The 20,678-nt window shown below is 44.0% G+C and overlaps 2 protein-coding genes across 3 annotated transcripts in view; one reads left to right on the forward strand and one right to left on the reverse strand.

Moving 5' to 3' along the window:
• Positions 1-19,185, forward strand: part of lingo4b (leucine rich repeat and Ig domain containing 4b) — a 28,920-nt gene extending 9,735 nt beyond the window's left edge. The window contains exons 1-3 of one of the 2 annotated variants that reach the window (XM_049582630.1): positions 12,895-13,029; positions 15,874-15,989; positions 16,160-19,185. In XM_049582630.1, coding sequence (XP_049438587.1) covers positions 16,172-17,986 — 1,815 coding nt within the window. In that variant the 5' untranslated portion in view covers positions 12,895-13,029; positions 15,874-15,989; positions 16,160-16,171 and the 3' untranslated portion in view covers positions 17,987-19,185. Of the gene's footprint in view, positions 1-12,894; positions 13,030-15,873; positions 15,990-16,159 lie in introns of those variants that run through there. The other variant, XM_049582629.1, reaches the window with a different exon arrangement.
• Positions 1-20,678, reverse strand: part of LOC125892608 (cathepsin S-like) — an 853,108-nt gene that overhangs the window by 83,257 nt on the left and 749,173 nt on the right. The window lies entirely within an intron of this gene.

Genomic DNA, 20,678 nt, shown 5'->3' on the forward strand with positions numbered 1-20,678 from the left:
CCTGTTACATGCGTTGTCTGTTTTCAAAATACACTTCTGTTTTCACAGGAAATGTACAGTTTGATACAGTCTCTTTCAAAATAAAAGCACTCTGTCAGTGCAACACTGTAAATTGATGTTTTTTTTCTGTCAACAACAAAAGTTGGGTTTAGGAAAAAAGAACAGGGTTTAGATTTACAGTCTTACAGGAAGTGAACACCGGCCTCACTGGTGAAAGTTGGTAGTTTTTGGACCCACCTTCCACCGCTTCCGCCCAACCTACTTGGACATCCGCTTCCTTAACCTTCGTTGTTGTCCCACCATGTTTCCCCCTGACACTACAAGGAGCCATTAAACAATAACAGTAACCGGCCATGTATCATGCAGGCGACTGCTTTTGTCTGTGTCTGACACCAGTGGTCACTGACCAAGCGCTGGCTTTCAACGACTTTGGAGTGAGACCGTGTTGTCAGAGCTCCTGTATCCGACCATCGTCCCCTGGTGATATGGTTATGTAAATTTGTGTGTCATCTGCATAATTATAATAACATATTTTGATTATTTTCCATAACCTGACTCAGTTGAATCATGTAGATGTTCATTCTGTGCCCCTATCTTTATTTGTACAATTAATGGTGTCAAAGCGATGGGACAAAAAGAGTTGTTAGACAGGAAGGGATCAGAAGAAGAAGTGTGATGCAGCCAGGAGGAGGCTATAACTCTGGCCTTTGTGCACCACCAGTGTTTCCATGAAGAACAGGAAGAACACTTTTGACTTGAATGGATGACACAAAGTGTGAACTCGTTCTTCTTAAGCACACTGATCTCCTTAACAACTGACCCACTTCTTCCTCTGTACATTCCAAACCTGCTCTTGTTGCTATTGGAGCCATCACTTCCTGTCCAGCAGAGGACAGCTTCAAATATGGAAGCCATCATTAACTGGCTGTATGATTGATAATGATTCCATGTGTCCATTTTCTAAACCCATTTAACCAAGGTCATCGGAGCTGGAGCTTATATAACGTGATGGGTGAGAGGCAGCGTCCCTGGAGATGTCCGTCCTTCATGGGGCTGCAATCTTATATCATTAAAGAAAAACTGGAAGTGTATGGTGATGTCATAGTAATGCAATCAGTGGGCGTAGAGAGGAAACATAGAAGCAGTTAAATGAGGAGAATGATGACACCAACAGCTCCTGCTGCATCGTTTCCCTCCACATGCATCACGGCCTCTCAGCGAAAGGACAAAACTCCAACACTGTTATCACCAGAAACAACGACAGCATCTGTAATTTGTTCAAATGCTCCAAACAGTCGCTGCTAAGTGTTGTTGACAAGTGACCTCCTGCAGTCGTGATGGTCCTCTCTCAGCAGCACAGGCAGAAGAAGTGTGACTCCACAAAATATTGTAAAGGTTATTTTGGGGAAGTCTTTGCTTATTTAAATGGAGGGTCTGAGGACAGAAGGAGTCTGTGTGCTGCACAGATTGTGAAGCCCTTTAAAATTAATAAATAAAGTTGACGTGATTTGACTCGACTTAAAGAGGAAAGAGGAGGTCAGGGTGGAAAGAATTAGACTTTAACACCAGAGTGTATGACTCGGCTTCTGTCTCCAACAGTCAGTGCTGCTTCCTTTTAATAATGAAGGAGATTGTTTCCCAACAATGGCCAGTTCATCTGAGTTGCCCAAACTTACTGTAGCCAAACCTTTACCATATCACACCTACGAAATGTAATGCACCATAGGTTGTACATAAAACACATAATCATGAGCCAGTAATTCATATATAACCCACGTTATCAGGAAGGCTGTGATTATGCGACCAGTGTTGCTGATGGGAGTGAAGAAGAAGTAGTGTGAAGTCTGAAAGTTTGTGTAAAGAGACTGGTTTCAGTAATGGAGGGGTCAAACAACACAGGACTTTACCCCAGGAGATTTGTGTTTGGAACCCTGTGACACCAAGTGAACATCACCGTGTTTCTTTTCAGGTGCCAACTAGTCATGAAACAAATAAAAAACAGGCCACATAACCATTCATAAAAATCAGAAATAAATTGTATAAAAAAAAGAAATAAAAATAGTAAAAAAGTACCAAAAAATTGTTGTTTACATATTGCTTATTACCAATGCAATATGAGTTTGATTTAGTGCTGTGACACCGTCAGCACAGGTTGTTGATGAAGACTTTCTAATTTGCCAGAATATGTCATGATGATAAATGCTGGTTCAAGTGGTTTGCATAAAGTCACACTGGTTCAAGCTCGTACACCAGACAGGCTTCACTGGAAATCGACTAATCTCTGCAGAAGGCATCTCCAGCAGCAGGACAGTGTTTCCACGGTTTGAGAGAAAAGGGGCAAAATCTGGATGTTTCATATCACACTGTGATTTCGAACAGCCATGTCAGTTTATATGCAGAGTATTTGTTATGTGAAGAATCTAAATCAGCGACGTACGATGGCGACTAGTTGAGCTGTTTTATAAGATAACTCACCCAGTGTGCCACCTCTGTTCTCCTGAGTGGTGCCGACATGACGTTTTCTGTGGGAAGTGATAGCAGCGTGTGTCAGTGCTTGTTGGGAATCAAGTCTGTGACCTGTCAGTTACAGGAAGCCTCCAATCCCCTCCCACACATGTACAGCACTATGACGTGTTCACCTCGCCCTCCCTTTTCTTTTTCACTCTGCTCCACTCTGGCCGGCTCACGCTCAGTTGGGAACCAGGTGGGATTGTGGATCAGCTCCGTCAGATTAGCATGCAGGCTGGTAAGTGTGCCAAAGAGAAAAAGCTCCACCTGCACACTAGTGAGGGGAGATTACAGAGCCGATCGCTTTTCTGTGAAATAGAAAAATACAAGAATTATTTCTTTCCACTTTTCTTCTCAAGTGTACCTCATTTCCTGTTAACCTGCAGGACTGAGATCTTAATGAGCCAGGACAAGTGTCTGTGTGACAGAAACCTTTGGAAGAAAAAAATGAAACACCTGAGTTCAGAGAATCTTGGACAAAAGTGCGGTCAAGACCTTTACTGAAGGATTTTGATACTGGTAGTTTTCCTCAGGAGCGTGTCCAGGATTAGAGGACACTGGGGCTCAGCCTAGACCCGCGTATTTGAGTATTTCTATGTTACCCTACTTTATACTTCTCCTCCTCTGCATCTCAGAGGGAAACACTGCACATGTTTCTCCACAACATTTATTTGTCTGCTTAAGTTACTCTGAGTACTTAAGGATCTTTCACACAAGATAACTAAAACACTGTTACCATGTTAAACCTCTGCTGGTCGCTGCCTGCCCCCGCCCATCAGTTAGTTAGTGGGCATCACTGAAGCAGAAAGACGACAAGATGGAGGAGATAATAATGTTGGTGTCTGAGTAAACTGAGTCACAGCTCCAGCAACTTTTAAGGGCAACCAGAAGGAAAACAGGGCCTGAAAGCATTGCCTTTCTGATGACAGGTATATTGTCCAAATAAGTAGAAATCCTTGGTACTCTCTGTGACTTCCATTGTCTTGCTACATAGCTAGCATCAATGTCTGCCAGTGATGAACAAAGCACCTGCCTGGCATCGCAGCTGTGGACTGTAGCAGCAGCAGCCACTTTCAAAAACTCTCATTTTTTGTGGGGGTTAGCTCATGCCAACACAGTCTCACCTCAAGGTCTTTGAAAACCGGCACGTGGTCAGTGACTTCCGATGTCGGACACCAACAAAAAAAAGCTGTCTTTTCACGTCAGCATGATACGTGGGTGGTCGCTGTTATTGTTTAATGGCACCCAGTGACGTCAGGGGGAAATGTTGAAGGAAATGTTGAGGCGGTGGAAATCTGAGTAGGGCCGATGGGAGGGTTGGTGTATGAGTCCAACAACCACTGACTCTCACCCAGGAAGCCGCGGTTTACGTCCTCTAAGATTGCAGCGCCAAACCCTGTTCTTTTTTCCTAAACCCAACTTTTGTTGTTGACCAAAAAAGAACCCATCAATTCACAGTGTTGCACTGACAGAGTGCTTTTATTTTGAAAGAGACTGTATCAAACTGTACATTTCCTGTGAAAACAGAAGTGCATTTTGAAAACAGACAATGCATGTAACAGGCTGAAGTTGACACGGCGTCCCAGAACGTCAACAACCAACACACCCAGGGTACCTTGGACGTCATATGTGGACGTGGAAAGTCCATGACCAAACGTGGACATGTGACGAGCTGTGACATTAAGATGATAATCCGAGCGTTCTCTCTTCACGTTATCACACAGAATGCGCAGCTTAAGTGACTCAAAGAGCCTTAAACTTTTGTTTTTGATCAACTTATTTAATTTTGAAGGCCTTAATTCATAAAAAAAAGATTGATGATTAAATAATGATTAGATCTGGGGCTGTCACCACGATGGGTTTCCATCATGTCTTTCTCTTTCTCTTCATTTCTCCTTAATGTTCTGGTTTGAAACTTTCTCCACTTTCTTGTGACTGTTCCTTCTTTTTTTGACGTTGCTTTTTTATGCTCTTTTCCACCATCTTGCTCTCTCTCCTTTTTCCCCTGTTTCTTTGTTTCCTTTAAGAATCTAAAAAATGAACTTGATTGACACTTTTGAAACTAACACTTGTTTACTTTTGTTTACGTGTAAACTTTTCTGCCAGTCGGACGACAGTGTTGACACTCAGATCTGAGTATTGTTTCTCCCGCTGGATTTGGGGACTTTGAGTTTTTGTCCTTTTATAATCGAGGCCACATGTTTGATATTTGACAATCAGTGAGACACAACAATCTGCTGCCCCACATTTTATGAGGAGCTGATTGCAGTTGAAGTCTGAAGTCAGTGAGCAGGTTGCGATGCTGAAGTTTGATCAGTGTTTGACCTGCTCCAGGTTCAGAGCCCTCTGTGTCCCATCAGTCAGCTCCACTTTAATGCCTGACCTCCCCTCATCCCTCTGGTGTACGTCGACTCATGTGACGCATCGCCACTGTTAGCTGAGACGACCTAATTTGTCACATCACATAGGCGCTGCACTGAGACTAATTCCCTTCTCTCATTTATTTGTGCTATTATTAATATTGCAGACGGCGCACTTTGCATGACGTCGCACAGAGTCTTAACTCTCTCCTCATCAGAATGAGGAATTACAGCAGAGTGCTTTACCCAACACGCAGTCTGGAACAAGACCGATGTGAGTGGATCTGTCACTGTGACCCACTTCCACCACACGGTACATGGGTGTAAATACTCAAACACACCCAGACTTATAATGCGTCCGTCCCACTCTGTCTCTGTCTTTCTCTGATAAACATGTTTACTCTCTCACATCACTTTTGTCCTCTTTTTTGTTTTTTAATTTACCCATATTTTACATCTGTCTTTCAACTGGTTGCCAAACTGCAGGACAAGAACACGAGATGACAGTTAAAGAAAACAGAAAGAGAGACACTGATTCATAACAAGACATTTTCATTTATATAGCTGATAGATTTCTTCTTCAATCAATCAAGTGACATTAAAATACAAACAGCAACAGGTTAAAGCAACAAAAGGAGAAAAACACACTCCAACAGAAACTGAGAAACCTTACATCTGCTCCACACACACACACACACACACACTGTGAAGAGTCATAAGATGGAGAAAACAGACCTGAGATCAATCACCGTCGCACAGATCTTATATCAGTGTGTTCTTCGGTATAAACTTTTAAAATAAGCCACATAAAAACAATCCTCAACATTCAGACGGAATAGACATGTTTGAATGTGTCGGCACAGAGGCAAACAATTAATATAATCCCATTTGTCACAGACACAAGCTCACAGCCACACTGACACACACTTTTCTTTATCTCCCCCCCCCACATGCCAATTTCCACTATGCAACCAGGCACACAGGCCCGTCCTCGCTGACATTAGTATTCATGGGTCTGCCTCTTCCTCACAGCCTTTTAAAAAATGATTGAATTAGAAATGGCTTTTTTTTTAACCTCCACACAGTCCATATAAATGTTCTGCAGCCAGCGCAAATATAATGTAGACATGAATTATGTAAAGATTACATTCCTCCAACACAAAGTCAGCATCTGGTGTGATCACATAATCCTGTGTTCACCTGTCCAACACTGTGTTCACCTGTCCAACACTGTGTCACTCAGACAGTTGACAGGATTAAGGTCAGAGTGAGAAAAGAGGAAAGACATTTGGAAATGTAAATATTTGATCATCTTGGTCAGTATGATCTCAGTGTGCAGCCTGGTCTCAGAGTAAAGGTGCGGACACACCAAACCGACATCAAAGAAGTAGCGGCGATGAAAGCCAACTGTTGCGTCGTCTACGTTGCCTCACGTCGCCCTGTGTCAGTTGCATTTGAACACACTACACGGACTACATCCGACGGCCAAGTAGCACGTACGTTCTGCGCCTGCGTGAGAGAGAGCGGAGTGAGAGAGTGGTACATCCTGTCAGCCGAGGGGTTTCCTATCTGTGCAGCCGAGCACCGCAGCACCTCCACGGACTATTACATCCAGATGGTCCCGGTGTTTCTTCCGCAGGCTCCACTTCACTCAGCTGCCCGATAAACCCGCTGCTTCTTCCCACTTTAACCTGAATAACAAACCAGGGCTCGGTGCTCCGGTTGGATCCAAACGGAGAGCCGGGGCTAGCTCAGAGACTAGCGGAGGCTAACTGGCTGTGCTTCCCTCCGGTCATGCTGCGGCTAACACTCCGCTAGCCGCTCCCAGCTAGCTCCGGTTTGTTATTCAGGTTAAAGTGTGAAGAAGCAGCGGGTCTGTGGGGCAGCTGAGTGAAGTGGAGCCTGAGGAGGAAGCACCGGTTAGCCCCGGTTTCACTACAGGCAGATTCACTCGCTACAGGGGCGAGGAAATAAAACCTGAACAGCCAATCAGAGTGATCTCTCTCACCGACAAGCTCCGCCACCGATTCAACATGCTCAATTGGCTGAAAAGCCGCTGATGGCGAAGTGCCAACGGTGCGGGACACAACGCAAAAACTAGGGTGACAGACGCTCACCGACGGCCCGACTTTGGTCGACGGCCAACCGTCAGCTTGGTGTGTCAGGGCCTTAAGAGCGTTGGGCAAGTTACTCTCAAAATCTCTCCTTTCACACCTTCACACCTCTCCACATATTATCCATCATGTCTCTGTTCTGCATGGAAACAAACCCACCGGGCGGCGGCCATGATGGAGGCCAGCTCCTGACCTTTTGATTGACACCTCACTGAGCCAATAGGAGCTTCCACTGCTGTTGTTATGGCCTCGATAGCCAATCAGAGCCTGAGCTGAAGGAACACACTTCCTGTAGTTTAGAGTACTTAAAGAGCCAGTGATTGGCCCACCTCACAGAGGATTATGGGTGTTGTAGTCAATGAAGCTCCACAGCAGATTTTAACCCCTTACTGTCCCACAGGCTGTTACACATGTACAGACATGATCAACTGTTGTCTTTCTGATCACTGAAGGTTTTAAGTGTTTTAAATACAGTGAGATCCTGAAGAGACACGTGTTTTCCAGCTAACACCTCCCAGTTCTCCCAGTTCTCCCAGTCATCTGCAGCATCTTTGCTCAAGAAAAGATCCAGGCCAAGATTAAAAAAACCTTTTATTTCAGTGTGTTGAAACTTGTAGAACTCAATGACAGAGGCAGGTATGGTGACTCTGACTGTTGGGGAAAACCTTTCAAATGAGACCATACATGGACATGCACTGAAATATGGAACAAGTGCAGCTGTCAGTTTACTCTGGGTCTGACTTGGTGTTTCAGGTAAATTTAGATGAATTTGACAGGATATGATTTTCAAACCTTTCTGCTGAATGCAGATGTGGTAAATGATGGGGAGTTCACAGCCAGTTCATTTTCAGTTCATCTTCTCAAACAAGTTCACAAAGTGTCAATTAAGAACTGATCAAGCAAAGTCATTCAGCTCTTCATCACATTCAGCTCTGCAGGATCCAGCACACTGTGTATTTTGTGTTCAGCTCAGAGGGTCAGTGGAACGTTGGAACTTATTCCACTGTTTCTGTCTCTGAAACATCGACACCTCCTGTCTCATCAGCAGCTCCTGCTGTGTTCGTCCTGCATTGTAGAAAACAGGGCGTCTAGTAACCACCGTCCGTCACAGACTCCTCTTGTAGTAGGAAAAGTTCTCTCTGTTCCTCCCTCGTATTTCACACATTTATTAGTTTATTTAACATAACCTCGGCTCCCGACATGGTCTTGTTTACAAGTCCTTTCCCCCGACAAACCCAGAGGGGAAAGACCAGGGGACTTTTGTTTTCCTGCTCTGCGCCCGACAGCTGTTCTGCCAGCAAACCTTTTAATATTTGCTGCTTGCATGCAGGAGGTCTCAGGGGCCGTCACACTGCAGCAGGTGCCAGAAGCCCATAAAACACACACACACACACACACACACACACACACACACACACAGAATACACACACAAAAGTGCAAAGACACGAGCTCACGCTCTGTGATCCCGGCACTGTTGTTCTGTTCCAGCCGCTTTAATTGGGGATTTGAGCCAGGCTCTTGTCTTTCTCACTGTGACGAGCTAAAAATAGCTCTTTGACAAGTGTCAGAAAACCCAGCCGGGCTCAGACTGTGCATTCTCTGTCAGATGGGCTGCTTGGCACAGGGATTCGAGCTCTGGGCTTCCAAACTCAGAGGGAAACAAAGACTGTCACCCTGCGGCCCGGCTGAGGTCATGTTCCTGTTTAATGCACCTGTTGCAGAGGAAGTTTCCACCTAAAATCACCACGCTGTCTGTCACATCTTACTTTCACATGTTACTGCAGGTCCCAGAGCAGCAGGCAGAGACAGAGGCAGATAAGGTGATATTTAAACGAGCCCAGATCAGAGAGGGAGAGAGCTTCCTCTCAAAACTAATGAAGCCGTAACGCAGCCGAGAAGAAGAGTTGAAGTCAATTGAGAATCATCGCCTCTTCTTTGCTCCTGGCCTCGTTACAGCAGCATAATGATATACGTCGCTGTTCACTGGAGCACTTTGTTGATTATGATCCTGAGCAGAAATGCTGGTGTTAGCAGTTTGGTGAACGAGATGAACAGTAAAAATGTTCCTTCAGAGCTGAGCTGAGCGGTTCTGAGATGCCACACGTGTTGGTAGAAACACTTCAGTGACCATCCTCTAAAGACACATCGATGATGTGATTCCCAATAAAATCATTTGTTTGATTGTTTTTTAATTTCATTAGTAGTTTGATGAATATAATCCTCTGATAATCCCGACCATCGAGGGAACATAAAGCAACAGTGGAGAGCCAAGTGGTGATGACTAAATCTGCAGCTGTGTGCAGTCGCCGAAGAAAGTCCTAATTTTAACACGGGGTGGCAACTGTCCACAGATTGATGTAAGGCGATAAGGGCCCGAGTGCAGAGCCTTGATGAGTTTTGTCTGATGACAGAGGGGAGAAGGCAAACGGAGCACGGCAGGGGAGTTGAATTATTTCAAAGAATTAAGCGGTAGTGGGAGTTCACCCAAAAGACGGGCAGACTCTGCCAAAGGATTGTCTGAAGAGAAGTTACATCTGACTGGATTTGATATTGTTTGCATTTTGGCACAAAGAGGTTTGATTAGATAAGAGTTGGCTCGGGCTCGGCTTCAGGAGAGTTTTGAGTTACACAGAAAGGTTACATCAAACGGCAGCTTCGTGCTTGTCATTCCAAGAAATGTCCAGATGGACCCTCAGCAACAAAACAACATTAATATTAAACTGAACAGAAGTGTACAAACAGCAGGAAGTTGAGTTTGATTAATAAAAGCTTTGATAGAGTTATCTCATAATATATAGCTGAAAACCAACAAATAATTATATTTACAGATGGCCGAATGATGAATTTATCACAAATAGTCAATACACTTCGTATAAATGACAAACAGGTGAAGAACAAGTGTGACGACTGAGAGATGAACTGTTCCAGTCATTGTGCAATTTTATAATTGACAGAGAACAGTAATTTTAAAAAAAATCCTCAAACCAACCAACACAACTATCGTCAACCAAGTTATGAACAGGTTTTTGATTATCATGAGTGTGCAGAGTAAAGTACAGATATCTGACCAGAAAATGACTCTGTGAGAAGTTAAAGTTGGCAGTCAGAATATTATTTGAGTAATTTGCGTGATGAAGAATCAAAAGAAATGTCATGATATTAAATGTACTTAACTATTCAAAGTAAAAGTACAAAAAAAGCAAGCGGTCAGAGTTTTGAGGAAGTTTGTTTCTTCTAAACATGAACACCACCTTTAAAATGGAGCGTACGTTACACTGGGAGAAACACAAGGTCTTTCTCACAACTTCTGCATGTCCATTCCTTGCTTCCTTGTTCCTTCCTTCCTTCCTTGTTCCTTCCCTATTTTGTAGTAAGTAACTAAGATGCTGGGGGGAAATGTATCAGAATAAAAGTAGACATTGTTTTTAGGAAATGTGTTGGAGCAAAAATGAAAGTTGACAGAAATGTAAAAACTCAAGTAAAGTACAGATACTCCCAAAAATCTTAAATACTTTAACAAAGTATTATTACTTCATTACAGTACACCACTGGCGTTCTGGGACGCCGTGTCAACTTCAGCCTGTTACATGCATTGTCTGTTTTCAAAATACACTTGTACCTTGTTTTCACAGGAAATGTACAGTTTGTTGTTGTTGTTGAGAAAAAAGAACAGGGTCTGGCTTTACCATCTTACAGGAAGTAAACAACGGCCTCCTGGGTGAAAGTCGGTGGTTGTTCAACACCAATTAACAACATACTTGTTTGTGTCTTAGTGAGTCGTTGCTGTGTTTCCAGCAGATTTTTAGCTCCCAGTTTGGGTGTTTTATAGCAACCCATCACCAGTTTTCCAGCTGGGATTTTGCCCCCTGAATCTGTGTTTTAGGCTAGACAGGATCTTTTCCTAACCATAACCAGGGGCATCATGTTGGGAGGCTGATCACCCAGGGCCCAAAGAGGAGGCGGCCCTCGATAAGCCTTGATGAAAAGTTTGATTTTTTGCAATTTTTTATAAATATTAAGTGTCATCACTAAATTAAAACTGGCTTAATAAATCAGTTGAAAAACTGAACTTCGTAATTAATATAATAATAGAGGCTCTCTGAGGCCCCTCTCACCCCTCAAAGGCACAAAATGGTTCAGTCTGCCCTGCACTATGATTTGTCTCTAAACACAGCTCGAGCCGAGTGTACGCTGGTGCTCCTGCACCACAAACACTGTCATGTCTGTCCCTGAGAAATGGAAATCATTGTTCCTTAAAAGAAAAGAAAGGGAATAAAGAAGCAAACTGACTTTGTAAAAATATAAATTAATAAAAAGAACTGCTTATCCATAGGGCCAGAGTCAGGTGCTCCTCCCCCGACCGTGACCAAGTGGTTTTTGTGCCTAAACATGACCACATGTTAACCACATGTTAACCACAGCGTTGTTTCGATGTGTCTGTCTCAAAGTTGGAAACAGAACTAAGACTGTGAATGGGAGTGTACTGTCTAATTCGTAAAAACATTGTGGTTATAAAAACATCTTCCTGTTGATTTGACATGAAGCCGTTCTGTTTTATGTTCCTGAAGGAATCACACGTCCGAGGTGTTCAGAGGTCTCTGTGTGTCTCTGTACGTGTCTGCTGTCTGCTCTCATCTGAAGCTGCATCAGTAATAGAAACAACCAGTGGCCGTGCGTAATAGAAAATAGTTAGCATAATTAACAGTGTAACCGGACACTCATGTGACTGCTTTCCCCCGGGGTGACAAATACATGTCCAAATTACAGATGCATCCATTCCCTCACTTTCTAATTTGACGGACGGGGTCAGTCCTGGCCGTGACTCTGAGGTCGCCACCTTTGGCTGGGCCGTAGCCTTATGATGTGTACAGAGACCCAGTGGAGGAGCGATCCCGATCCCTGATTGGCCATGAAGGCTGAGCAACTGACAGCCTGCCCACCCGCCTGAGATATCACACACCTGCCAGTCTCTGTCTCTCACAAGTTGGCTCAGCAGGGATCAACACATTTAAATTGTGAGCCCTTCCCATGTGGACACGGAGAGGAGACGAAGGAGACTGATGTGGAGTTCCAAGATATGATGCCAATAATCACTTTGATCACATCTGAATGTTTGCATCCTAAAAGAGAGACATAGAATAAACCCATCATGAGACCAAAAATCACAGAGTTCTTTAGCTCTCTGAAACCGTCAAAACCGTCTCTCTTGGACTGCTTATAGCATAATGTAGTAATGTCATCACAAGGGGACAATGTCGTGGCATAAAAGACAGAAGTCTTTGCTTCCTGTTGCAAAAAGAATGACTGCTCTGGCTCTCCTAGTTTTTTTATTTTAGCTTGATTTTAAACAGGATCATGAAAACAGCACCTCCCCTCAGCCACCTGTGGGAGCTCCTTTTCACCTGGTTAAAGCACCACCATCTTATCATGTCGGCAAAACTCAGTATTTAAAGGTCAAATGTTCATCCGGCCTTTAAACAAGAATCACCTCACAGAAACAACTAAAGACTGAACACAGATTGTTTTACTTCAGCTTTGGGCGAGAGCACGTCCTCCTGATCCTGGTAGCTGGCTGGAGTTGGATAAAAAGCCAGTATTGGTGTGTGTGTGCTGTGATATATCGGTGTGTGTGGGTGTGTGTGTGTGTGTGTGTGCTCTGATATATCGGTGTGTGTGTGTGTGCTCTGATATATCGGTGTGTGTGTGTGTGTGTGCTCTGATATATCGGTGTGTGTGTGTGTGTGTGCTCTGATATATCGGTGTGTGTGTGTGTGCTCTGATATATCGGTGTGTGTGTGTGTGCTCTGATATATCGGTCTAACAGGAGTCCTGGGAGTCTCAAAGAGCACCAGTGTTGGGTTGTGAGTCAGCGCCCCCAGCCAACCAGTATAAGAGCTGTGTGCATGAGGAGCAGGCATGAGATAAAGAGTGTGCAGCTCTGGGACTGTCGACAACTCTGCCATTCAGAGGAGACGCTGCAGCGAGGGCGAGTCGCTGCTCTGCAAACTGTCTGATGGTGGGGAGTGAGAAGCTGCAGCTGCTGCAGGTTAGACTTCAGTCTGACATTTGGATTGTCTCAGCTGTGTGTCTGAAGTATGGCATGTTATATCTCTGCTGGTTATGAAACAACGTGGCTCTGTTTGAGTTTCTGTGTTGGGCTTTGAGTTGTGTGTTGGACGCTGGAGGAGCTGTGTGAAGAATTAGAGTTGATGTTTTCAGGTTAGTTTCCTTTGTTGGTGCGCTGTAGCAGGTCTTAGCGGCGGTTGTTGGAGAGGCAAATACATAATTTACATCACATAGTTTCCAGCACCTGTTTATTGGACTGAAAGGCCCGACACCGGCAGAATAATGTAATTATGTAATGTTTCAGTGCGCTGCGTTTCACATTAGTGGGGCTGTTTTTGGACTTCTTTCCTCAACAGTGTGCAGACAGCTTTTCTTCTTCACTCAGCGTCATCAGTCACATTATTATTTATTTCATAACGTCTGTTTTCATCCGTCTCTTCATGATTTAAGAATTAATCTGGGTTTGAGCACATTTTTCTACTTAAGATTTAAAAGTATTGTCTCATCTGGGCAACTCTGTTTTTCATGTCTTCTAAACTGAAAAGGATGCTTTTTTTTTTTTTTTTAATCTTCATTATTCAGACCCATTGTATTATTTAAGCATATTCTCAGCTGGCTTCTCCTTCAGATGAGAGATCTCAGAACTCTGTGATTCAGAAGATGCTTTCCATTCATGTCAGGAACTGGAACAGATTAGGCGTCTTTCTTTCAGATGTTTGACACTAATTTCTCACTTTGAAACAAAGTTCTTACATAAAAAAATGTTATTAATTGAAATTTATTGAACCTTTTTAGAATCTTTTGGCTGAATTTGAAAGGCTGTGTCTTTATACAGAGTCATGTTATAGATGTACAGCACAAAAGTACAAATAATGATGAAATATTAAAAGCAAAGAAAAGTAAGTTATGACTTACATTAAGTTTCAAGTGAGGTCCAGTAATGCAGCCCAAAATTACAAACTTCTCTCAAACAGCTTTGCAGCATCCCATACTCATGGAGTTTTAATCTGGATTCAGAAACTCTAGTCGGACCTTTGGAACAGAATAGAGATGCAGTGATTGTACTATTCTGGGCTGATAGCAATGTTTTTGTGTTGTTTATTTTGTTTTTGTTGTTATTTATTCCCTCCGAGAACTGTTTTAAAGATACATTAAAAAGAACATTTTTTAAAAAAAAACTGCTTCAAAAGCCTCTTAGTAAATAATAATAATAATAATAAAATAATAATATGCCATGATTCCTTCTCTAATATCCTTTTTATATTGCTATACGTTTCTCCTTCAAACATCTGAATTTATTCAAGGTTCTCAACAAAAACTACATTTTAAAAGTTATAATTTGCCTTCACCAAACTCTCATTTTTACTGAGTAGAGCTTAAATGCATCATAATGCCACTTCAGTTTCATCCCAACTTGTCACATATCGCTGCTCTGTCAGTGGACTTTCACATATGCATGTTACGTGCTAGGTGTCCTCCTGCGTCTGCTGTTAACGTTCCAGGACGCGGCAGCTGGGACGTCAACAAAAGTGCTTGGATAGGTTTAAAAACATCACGGTTTGGCTCTACATTCTCACAGGAAGTGAACTACGGCCTCCGGGGTGAAAGTCTGCGGTTTTGGACACATCCATCCCCCCTCCCACCTGCCCAACTGCAGTTTGTCCCTCTTAACTTACATTGTTGTCCCACCATGTCTCTACCTGACACCACCAGGCGCCGTTACAGAATAAAGGTGACTGTAACATGTCAGGGCAGCTTTTTTCGTCCGTGTCTGATGCCAAAGTCACGGACCAAGCACCTGCATTCACCGACCTCTGAGTGAGACCAGGTTGGACAAGCATTAGATAGATAGATAGATAGATAGATAGATAGATAGATAGATAGATTTCTTTTAAAATGTTGTTCTGGACCATTTGGTATTTAAACTCCTTTTATTCTGAAAGTCTACATCCTTCTTCCCCTCTCTGGCTCTGGCTCTGGCTCCAGTTGGCGTGCCTAAATCCAGATGCCTGGGCCAGGGGGGCAAAGCTCTCATCCTCCTGAGGCTTCATCTGCACAGAGGCGCTGTGCATGAGGCCGCGCTCACTAATACCTTTTTGTTGTTTTTAGGGCAGATCATATGTGGACACTTCCACGCGTGTTAAGTTGCCCAGTCTTTGGGAGGATAAAACATCCAGAGTAAAAAGTGAGATGTATTCTTTGATAATCAGTTAAGTAGGGATTTTGTTGTCTGTGGTACAGAGATGTAGGCCGCTCTTATCAGCTGCGACATCTGCTTCACACTGGACGCACTCCGTGTGTACTTTGAGCTGTGTTCACTGTCATATCAAATGGCACGTACAGAGCATACACAGAGGGAGCTCCAGAAATTCATTATGGGATGTTGTGAGCAGTAGAAATAGTGTGACTGTGTTATTGTCCTGGTTGTCTTCATGCACAGTTTAATATGGCATCAAACCCGATTCAACACTCAACAACAAACAGTTAGAAAGTGTTTGTCTCTCCTTCACTTCTGATCCACATTGGTACCCCAGTCACTCGTCTGTCTGAGACCAGCTGGCACTAAATGAATTATTGAGAACCAGGGCAGGACCGCCTGCTCACTAAGTTGTATTTGTAGCTGGTTTTTAATTTGTCTGCTTTGTCCTGGTTTTCCATCAGCAGCAGGAGGAAAACATCCAAGTTGGAGTTTTTCTTGTTTTAGTTTCCTCAAACTTTGTTTTTATTCCATTCTGCCCCCCCCCCACCACATATTTAAACTGAAGGTGAACATCCTTAGAGCTTTTGCTTTAAAGACTTGTTTCTCTCTATCTGTCCTTTCCAGGCCACCGTACAGGGCATGCTACTGTCAGAACCACATCTCTACAGAGGACTTAGCTCAAGTCTGATTCCTACGTGACTGCCACTGGTTATGAGAATCTGCACACCGAGACTGAACCGGTATGTCCTGACACAAGTTTAAACTAAATGAGGAAAATAAATCCATTAAAATCGGTTTTGATGCTGTATCTCTTATAAACATCAAATTATTGTTTATTTATACATGAACATTTCTGTATTATGGTCAAAAACATCAGAGCTCATGTCTTTGTGTCTGTGTCTCTCCTCAGGCCGGGGGTACGATGTATGTGGAGTCAGTCGTGCGATGGGGGGCGTGGAGCATCCTGCTGCAGCTTGGACTGGGTGTATCTGCAGGAAGCTGCCCTCCACGCTGTGTGTGTCGACCTGAGGCTAAAGAAGTGATCTGCTCTGGCAAACATTTGAACTCAGTACCAGAGGGCTTTTCCAGCGATGCCAGGCGTTTGGATTTATCCCACAATAAGATTAAGACTGTGGGGCGCCGCCAGTTCTCTGGCCTCCTGCAACTTCAAGAGTTGGATCTCAGCGATAACATAATCTCCATGATTGAGGTGGAGGCTTTCCAGGGCCTGCAGAATCTCAGGACGCTTCGGATTAAGAATAACCGACTCAAGATCATCCCAGTCGGGGTGTTTTCTGGCCTGTCCAGTCTGCGCTACCTGGATCTGAGCCAGAATGAGATTCTGGTCTTTTTGGACTACACCTTCAAAGAAATGGTGAACCTTCAAACTCTGGAAGCCGAGGAGAACGACTTGGTCTTCATCTCCCAGCGGGCTTTCTTTGGCCTGCAGAATCTGCAGGAGCTCAACTTAGACCGCAGCAACCTGACCTCTGTCCCCACCGAAGCCTTGTCCCAGCTCCAGAGCCTGACATGTCTTCGCATGCTCCGCCTCACCATCTCCACACTGCCCAACAACGCTTTCCGACGACTCCACCGTCTGCGGAGCCTCCTGATAGCAAACTGGCCGGCCCTGGACACTGTGGCTAGCAACAGCCTGATTGGTCTTAATTTGACCTCGCTTGTCATCAGCAGCTGCAACCTAAGTACTGTTCCTTACTCAGCACTTCGTCACCTGGTGTATCTGCGCTACCTGGACCTGTCCTACAACCCCATCACTGTTATCCAGGGTAATCTGCTCGGGGACCTTCTGAGACTCCAGGAGTTACACCTAGCAGGGGGGAGCCTGCTACGAATAGAGCCGGGGGCCTTCAGGGGCCTGGCCTATTTCCGCATGCTTAATGTGACATCCAATCAGCTCACTACTTTAGAGGAGAGCGTCTTCCACTCTGTGGGGAACCTTCAGGTGCTGCGGTTGGATGGGAATCCCCTAGCATGCGACTGCCGGCTTCTTTGGGTGGTGCGCCGCAGATTGCGCTTGAACTTTGATGGACATCAGCCCACCTGTTCATCTCCTGATGCGGTGAGACAGCGGGAATTCAGAGACTTCTCCGAGAAGGAGCTCCCGCGGCTGTTTACCTGCCGCCCAGCCCGTATCATGGACCGCAGGCCGCAGGAGGCCCGAGTAGAGGAGGGCACGACAGTTCTGTTCTCCTGTAAGGCCGATGGGGATCCATTCCCATCCATCACCTGGATCTCGTCCCATAAGAATGTGGTTTCTCCAACTGGACGAATCAGAGTTTTACCCAACGGTACTCTGGAAGTGCGCTTTGCCCAAGTTCAGGACAGTGGCACGTACCAGTGCCTGGCAGGCAATGCGGCCGGCAACGACAGCCTGACTGTGGGTCTGTATGTGAAGGGGCTCCCTCGGAATAGAACCATCCCCTTCTTCTCAGACGAGGGCTGGGTCGAGCCTTCAAACACCCAAGCTGCCAACTCCTCAGCTCAAATGGCCAAACCGTACCCGTTTGACGCAAAGACCCTGATCATCGCCACCACCATGGGCTTCCTGTCCTTCCTCAGCTCAGTGGCCATCTGTTTTGTCTTCATGTTCTTCTGGAGCCAGAGCAAAGGTCAGATCAAGCACACAGCGACCATTGACTTTGTTCCTCGCTCTTCGATGGGCGGTGGAGGAGGGGACGGAGGTGACGGTGGCAGGTTCACCATGAAACTTATTTAAAGCCAAGGAAGAGGTGAAAGGGGCGGCCATATTGACTTTGAGTTCTTCTGTACTGTGGACCCCCGACGGGACACTCAAGGACAGAGACCTCTGCTCACAGAGCCAGTTTGTTGAGCTCGCCCTCTTCTAATTTTAGAGTGAAAGTTGCATCTCAGCAGCCACCTCACTATCGAATGAATATCTCATGATGTTGGACCAGATCGTAAACAGAGCGCTCTCGTGGTTGCTGTGCTTTTCTTTCCAGCAACTTTTACTATGAATAAGCAACTGACGGCTCACTTAGCACAGGTCTCATTTTTAATGTAGCATGTTATTATAAACTAGTTTCAATTTTCACATGAAAAGAGTTTGACACATTTTTCTGCATCGTCCAAACATATCAGGTGCTTGTTAAATCATCTGTATTGTACAAGTGTGCTTGTATGTGTTCACTCGCCAATACAAGCCAAGTAAACATTTGCCCTTTTGACCCTCGGGTTGCTATTTCTGCTTCCCCACAGAGGATCATGTCAAAGACTGCCAATTCAGCATCGGCTGTGAGTGTATGTGACCACACAGCTTTTGATACTTGCAATAAATATATGGAATAGACTAGCCAAATAATTTCTGATCCTCAACTTTATGGTTCAGCATGCTTCGTGTGTGCTGCATTGGACATGTGCTTCTGTTAAAGGCACTGCTACACTTTAGATGCAAGTGCAAAGGGACTGATGGCATACCATAATGTACATAGGAATGTATCCTTTCCCATTTCATACTTCAAACACATTTGTCAGGTCCAAATTGGATCTCTGTCTTTCTTTTGTAACATATTCTTTATCATGTATTTACAATAGACGACTGTTTGTTCCATCAGTATGATTTCTCCTTTTTATATTAAAAACAAAACACTTTTTTTTTATTTTGTACCCAGAGAAAAACACTGAATAATATGTGCCTCAGTAACATTCTCACCGTCGACAGAGAGAATGCTCACCTGATCATTGTTATCTTGTAAATATTGAGGTCAAGGGCGTTTGTGTGTGGCGGGTACATTCTATCATTTTATCTAGTTCTGGGATTAGTGTCACTCACACTCTTGTTGTGTAGAAACCAAACTGTGTAGATGCACTACGCACAAAGCGATGCTTTATTCTGCCAGGAAACGAGGATGTAAATGATGTTCACACTCTGCAATGACAGATCTGTTTGCTATCTTCTCCATAACTGACTGATTTCTTTTTTTCATTTGACTTTATTAAATGCTTATATTTAAACCTGCCGTGTGTGTGTGTGTGTGTGTGTGCGTGTGCGTGTGCGTGTGCGTGTGCATGTGTGTGGATTGCCTTGAATTGTTTCATGGAAAATATTTTGGACTGTTATCAAATGGGGAGAAAAAACTGATCCAATCATCTCAAAATTAATCTCTCAGTGGATCTTCTTCTGAAACGACTCAATTGTTGGGAAATTGGCAGAGATGCAGACATTTTCTTGCATAACCAAAGAACTTAATCTCCGCGCTGTGAGTCCATTGTGAGGACTTTGTGTCTCAATCTGAGACACAAAGTGGCCGTGTTGCTTCTTTGTAAGACGACAAAGCTTCAGCTGGAAGTTTGCCACACAACTCTACGCTTGTCTTCTTTTTTTAATGATTGACGAAGGATTATGTGCAGAGGAGTATCACTGAGGCTGTTTTCTCTCACAGCGTTGTGTACCCCTACTAAAATACGAATGAATGTCTTTAGATATTTTTGACATTTCCTGTCTCCTCTGCTGCGTGTCCTCCACGGCTGACTCAACGTTAAAAACAGAATATTGCACTGAAATGGTGATAAACCAAATGGTGACAGGTGAATTAGCCTTGCAGCCCAGACGCCAGGAGAAAATACTGGAACTGAACATTTCTGCAGATCACAAATGCGTTACATTTGCATGTTTCATATGTATCATCAGATTTATTTATTTATTTATCTGAAGCACATTTATAAACAAACGTTGGTCTCTTCACAAAGAGACTGAATAAAACAGAGGCATGTTAAAAACCAACTGTAAATAAGAGAATTTAACTAAGTTAACAAGAGCATACAATATCTTGATCACAGAAAGCATTAATTACACTGCACAAACAACAAAACAAAATACAAGCAAAAACAAAGGCTAAAGAAAAGAGATGGGTCTCAGGGTGGGTTTGAGATGAATCAATAGAGAGGGACGATCTAATTTAGGGCCAACAACTGAGAACGTTTGATCACCTTTGGTTTCTCACTGGCTGGAGCAAAGAGCAGTGATTGGTCATCAGATCTGAAGGGTCATGAGGTGAACACATGATAAGCAGTTCAGAAATGTAACCAGGTGCAAGTTCATGCAGCTGTTCAGATCCCCCATCGATTCTAAAGGACAGAACTTTTCTAGGATTTGTAGATCTATAAATAAAGTCAATTAAATGCACAGACTGATTTGATTGGATGTCTGTAAGCCAATCACAGTGTTCCACACCATCTGAAGTGGTCTGCAGTAGTAGTATCCTGTGCATTCCAATCCTCATAGTACGCTAGAAAAAGATTAAGCATGTCCCAATGCAGAACGTCAAAAATACCAGGATGTTTGACTTCATCCGGGCAGATTTTGCAGTCTGTGAGCCAGCATGCTTTACTGGTTATTCTGACCTGCAATCCTCCAAACGATACGTCACATCGACTGACTTCCAGACAAA

This window comes from Epinephelus fuscoguttatus, linkage group LG8 (assembly GCF_011397635.1).
Source record: "Epinephelus fuscoguttatus linkage group LG8, E.fuscoguttatus.final_Chr_v1".
In the NCBI taxonomy this organism is placed as follows: domain Eukaryota; kingdom Metazoa; phylum Chordata; class Actinopteri; order Perciformes; family Serranidae; genus Epinephelus; species Epinephelus fuscoguttatus.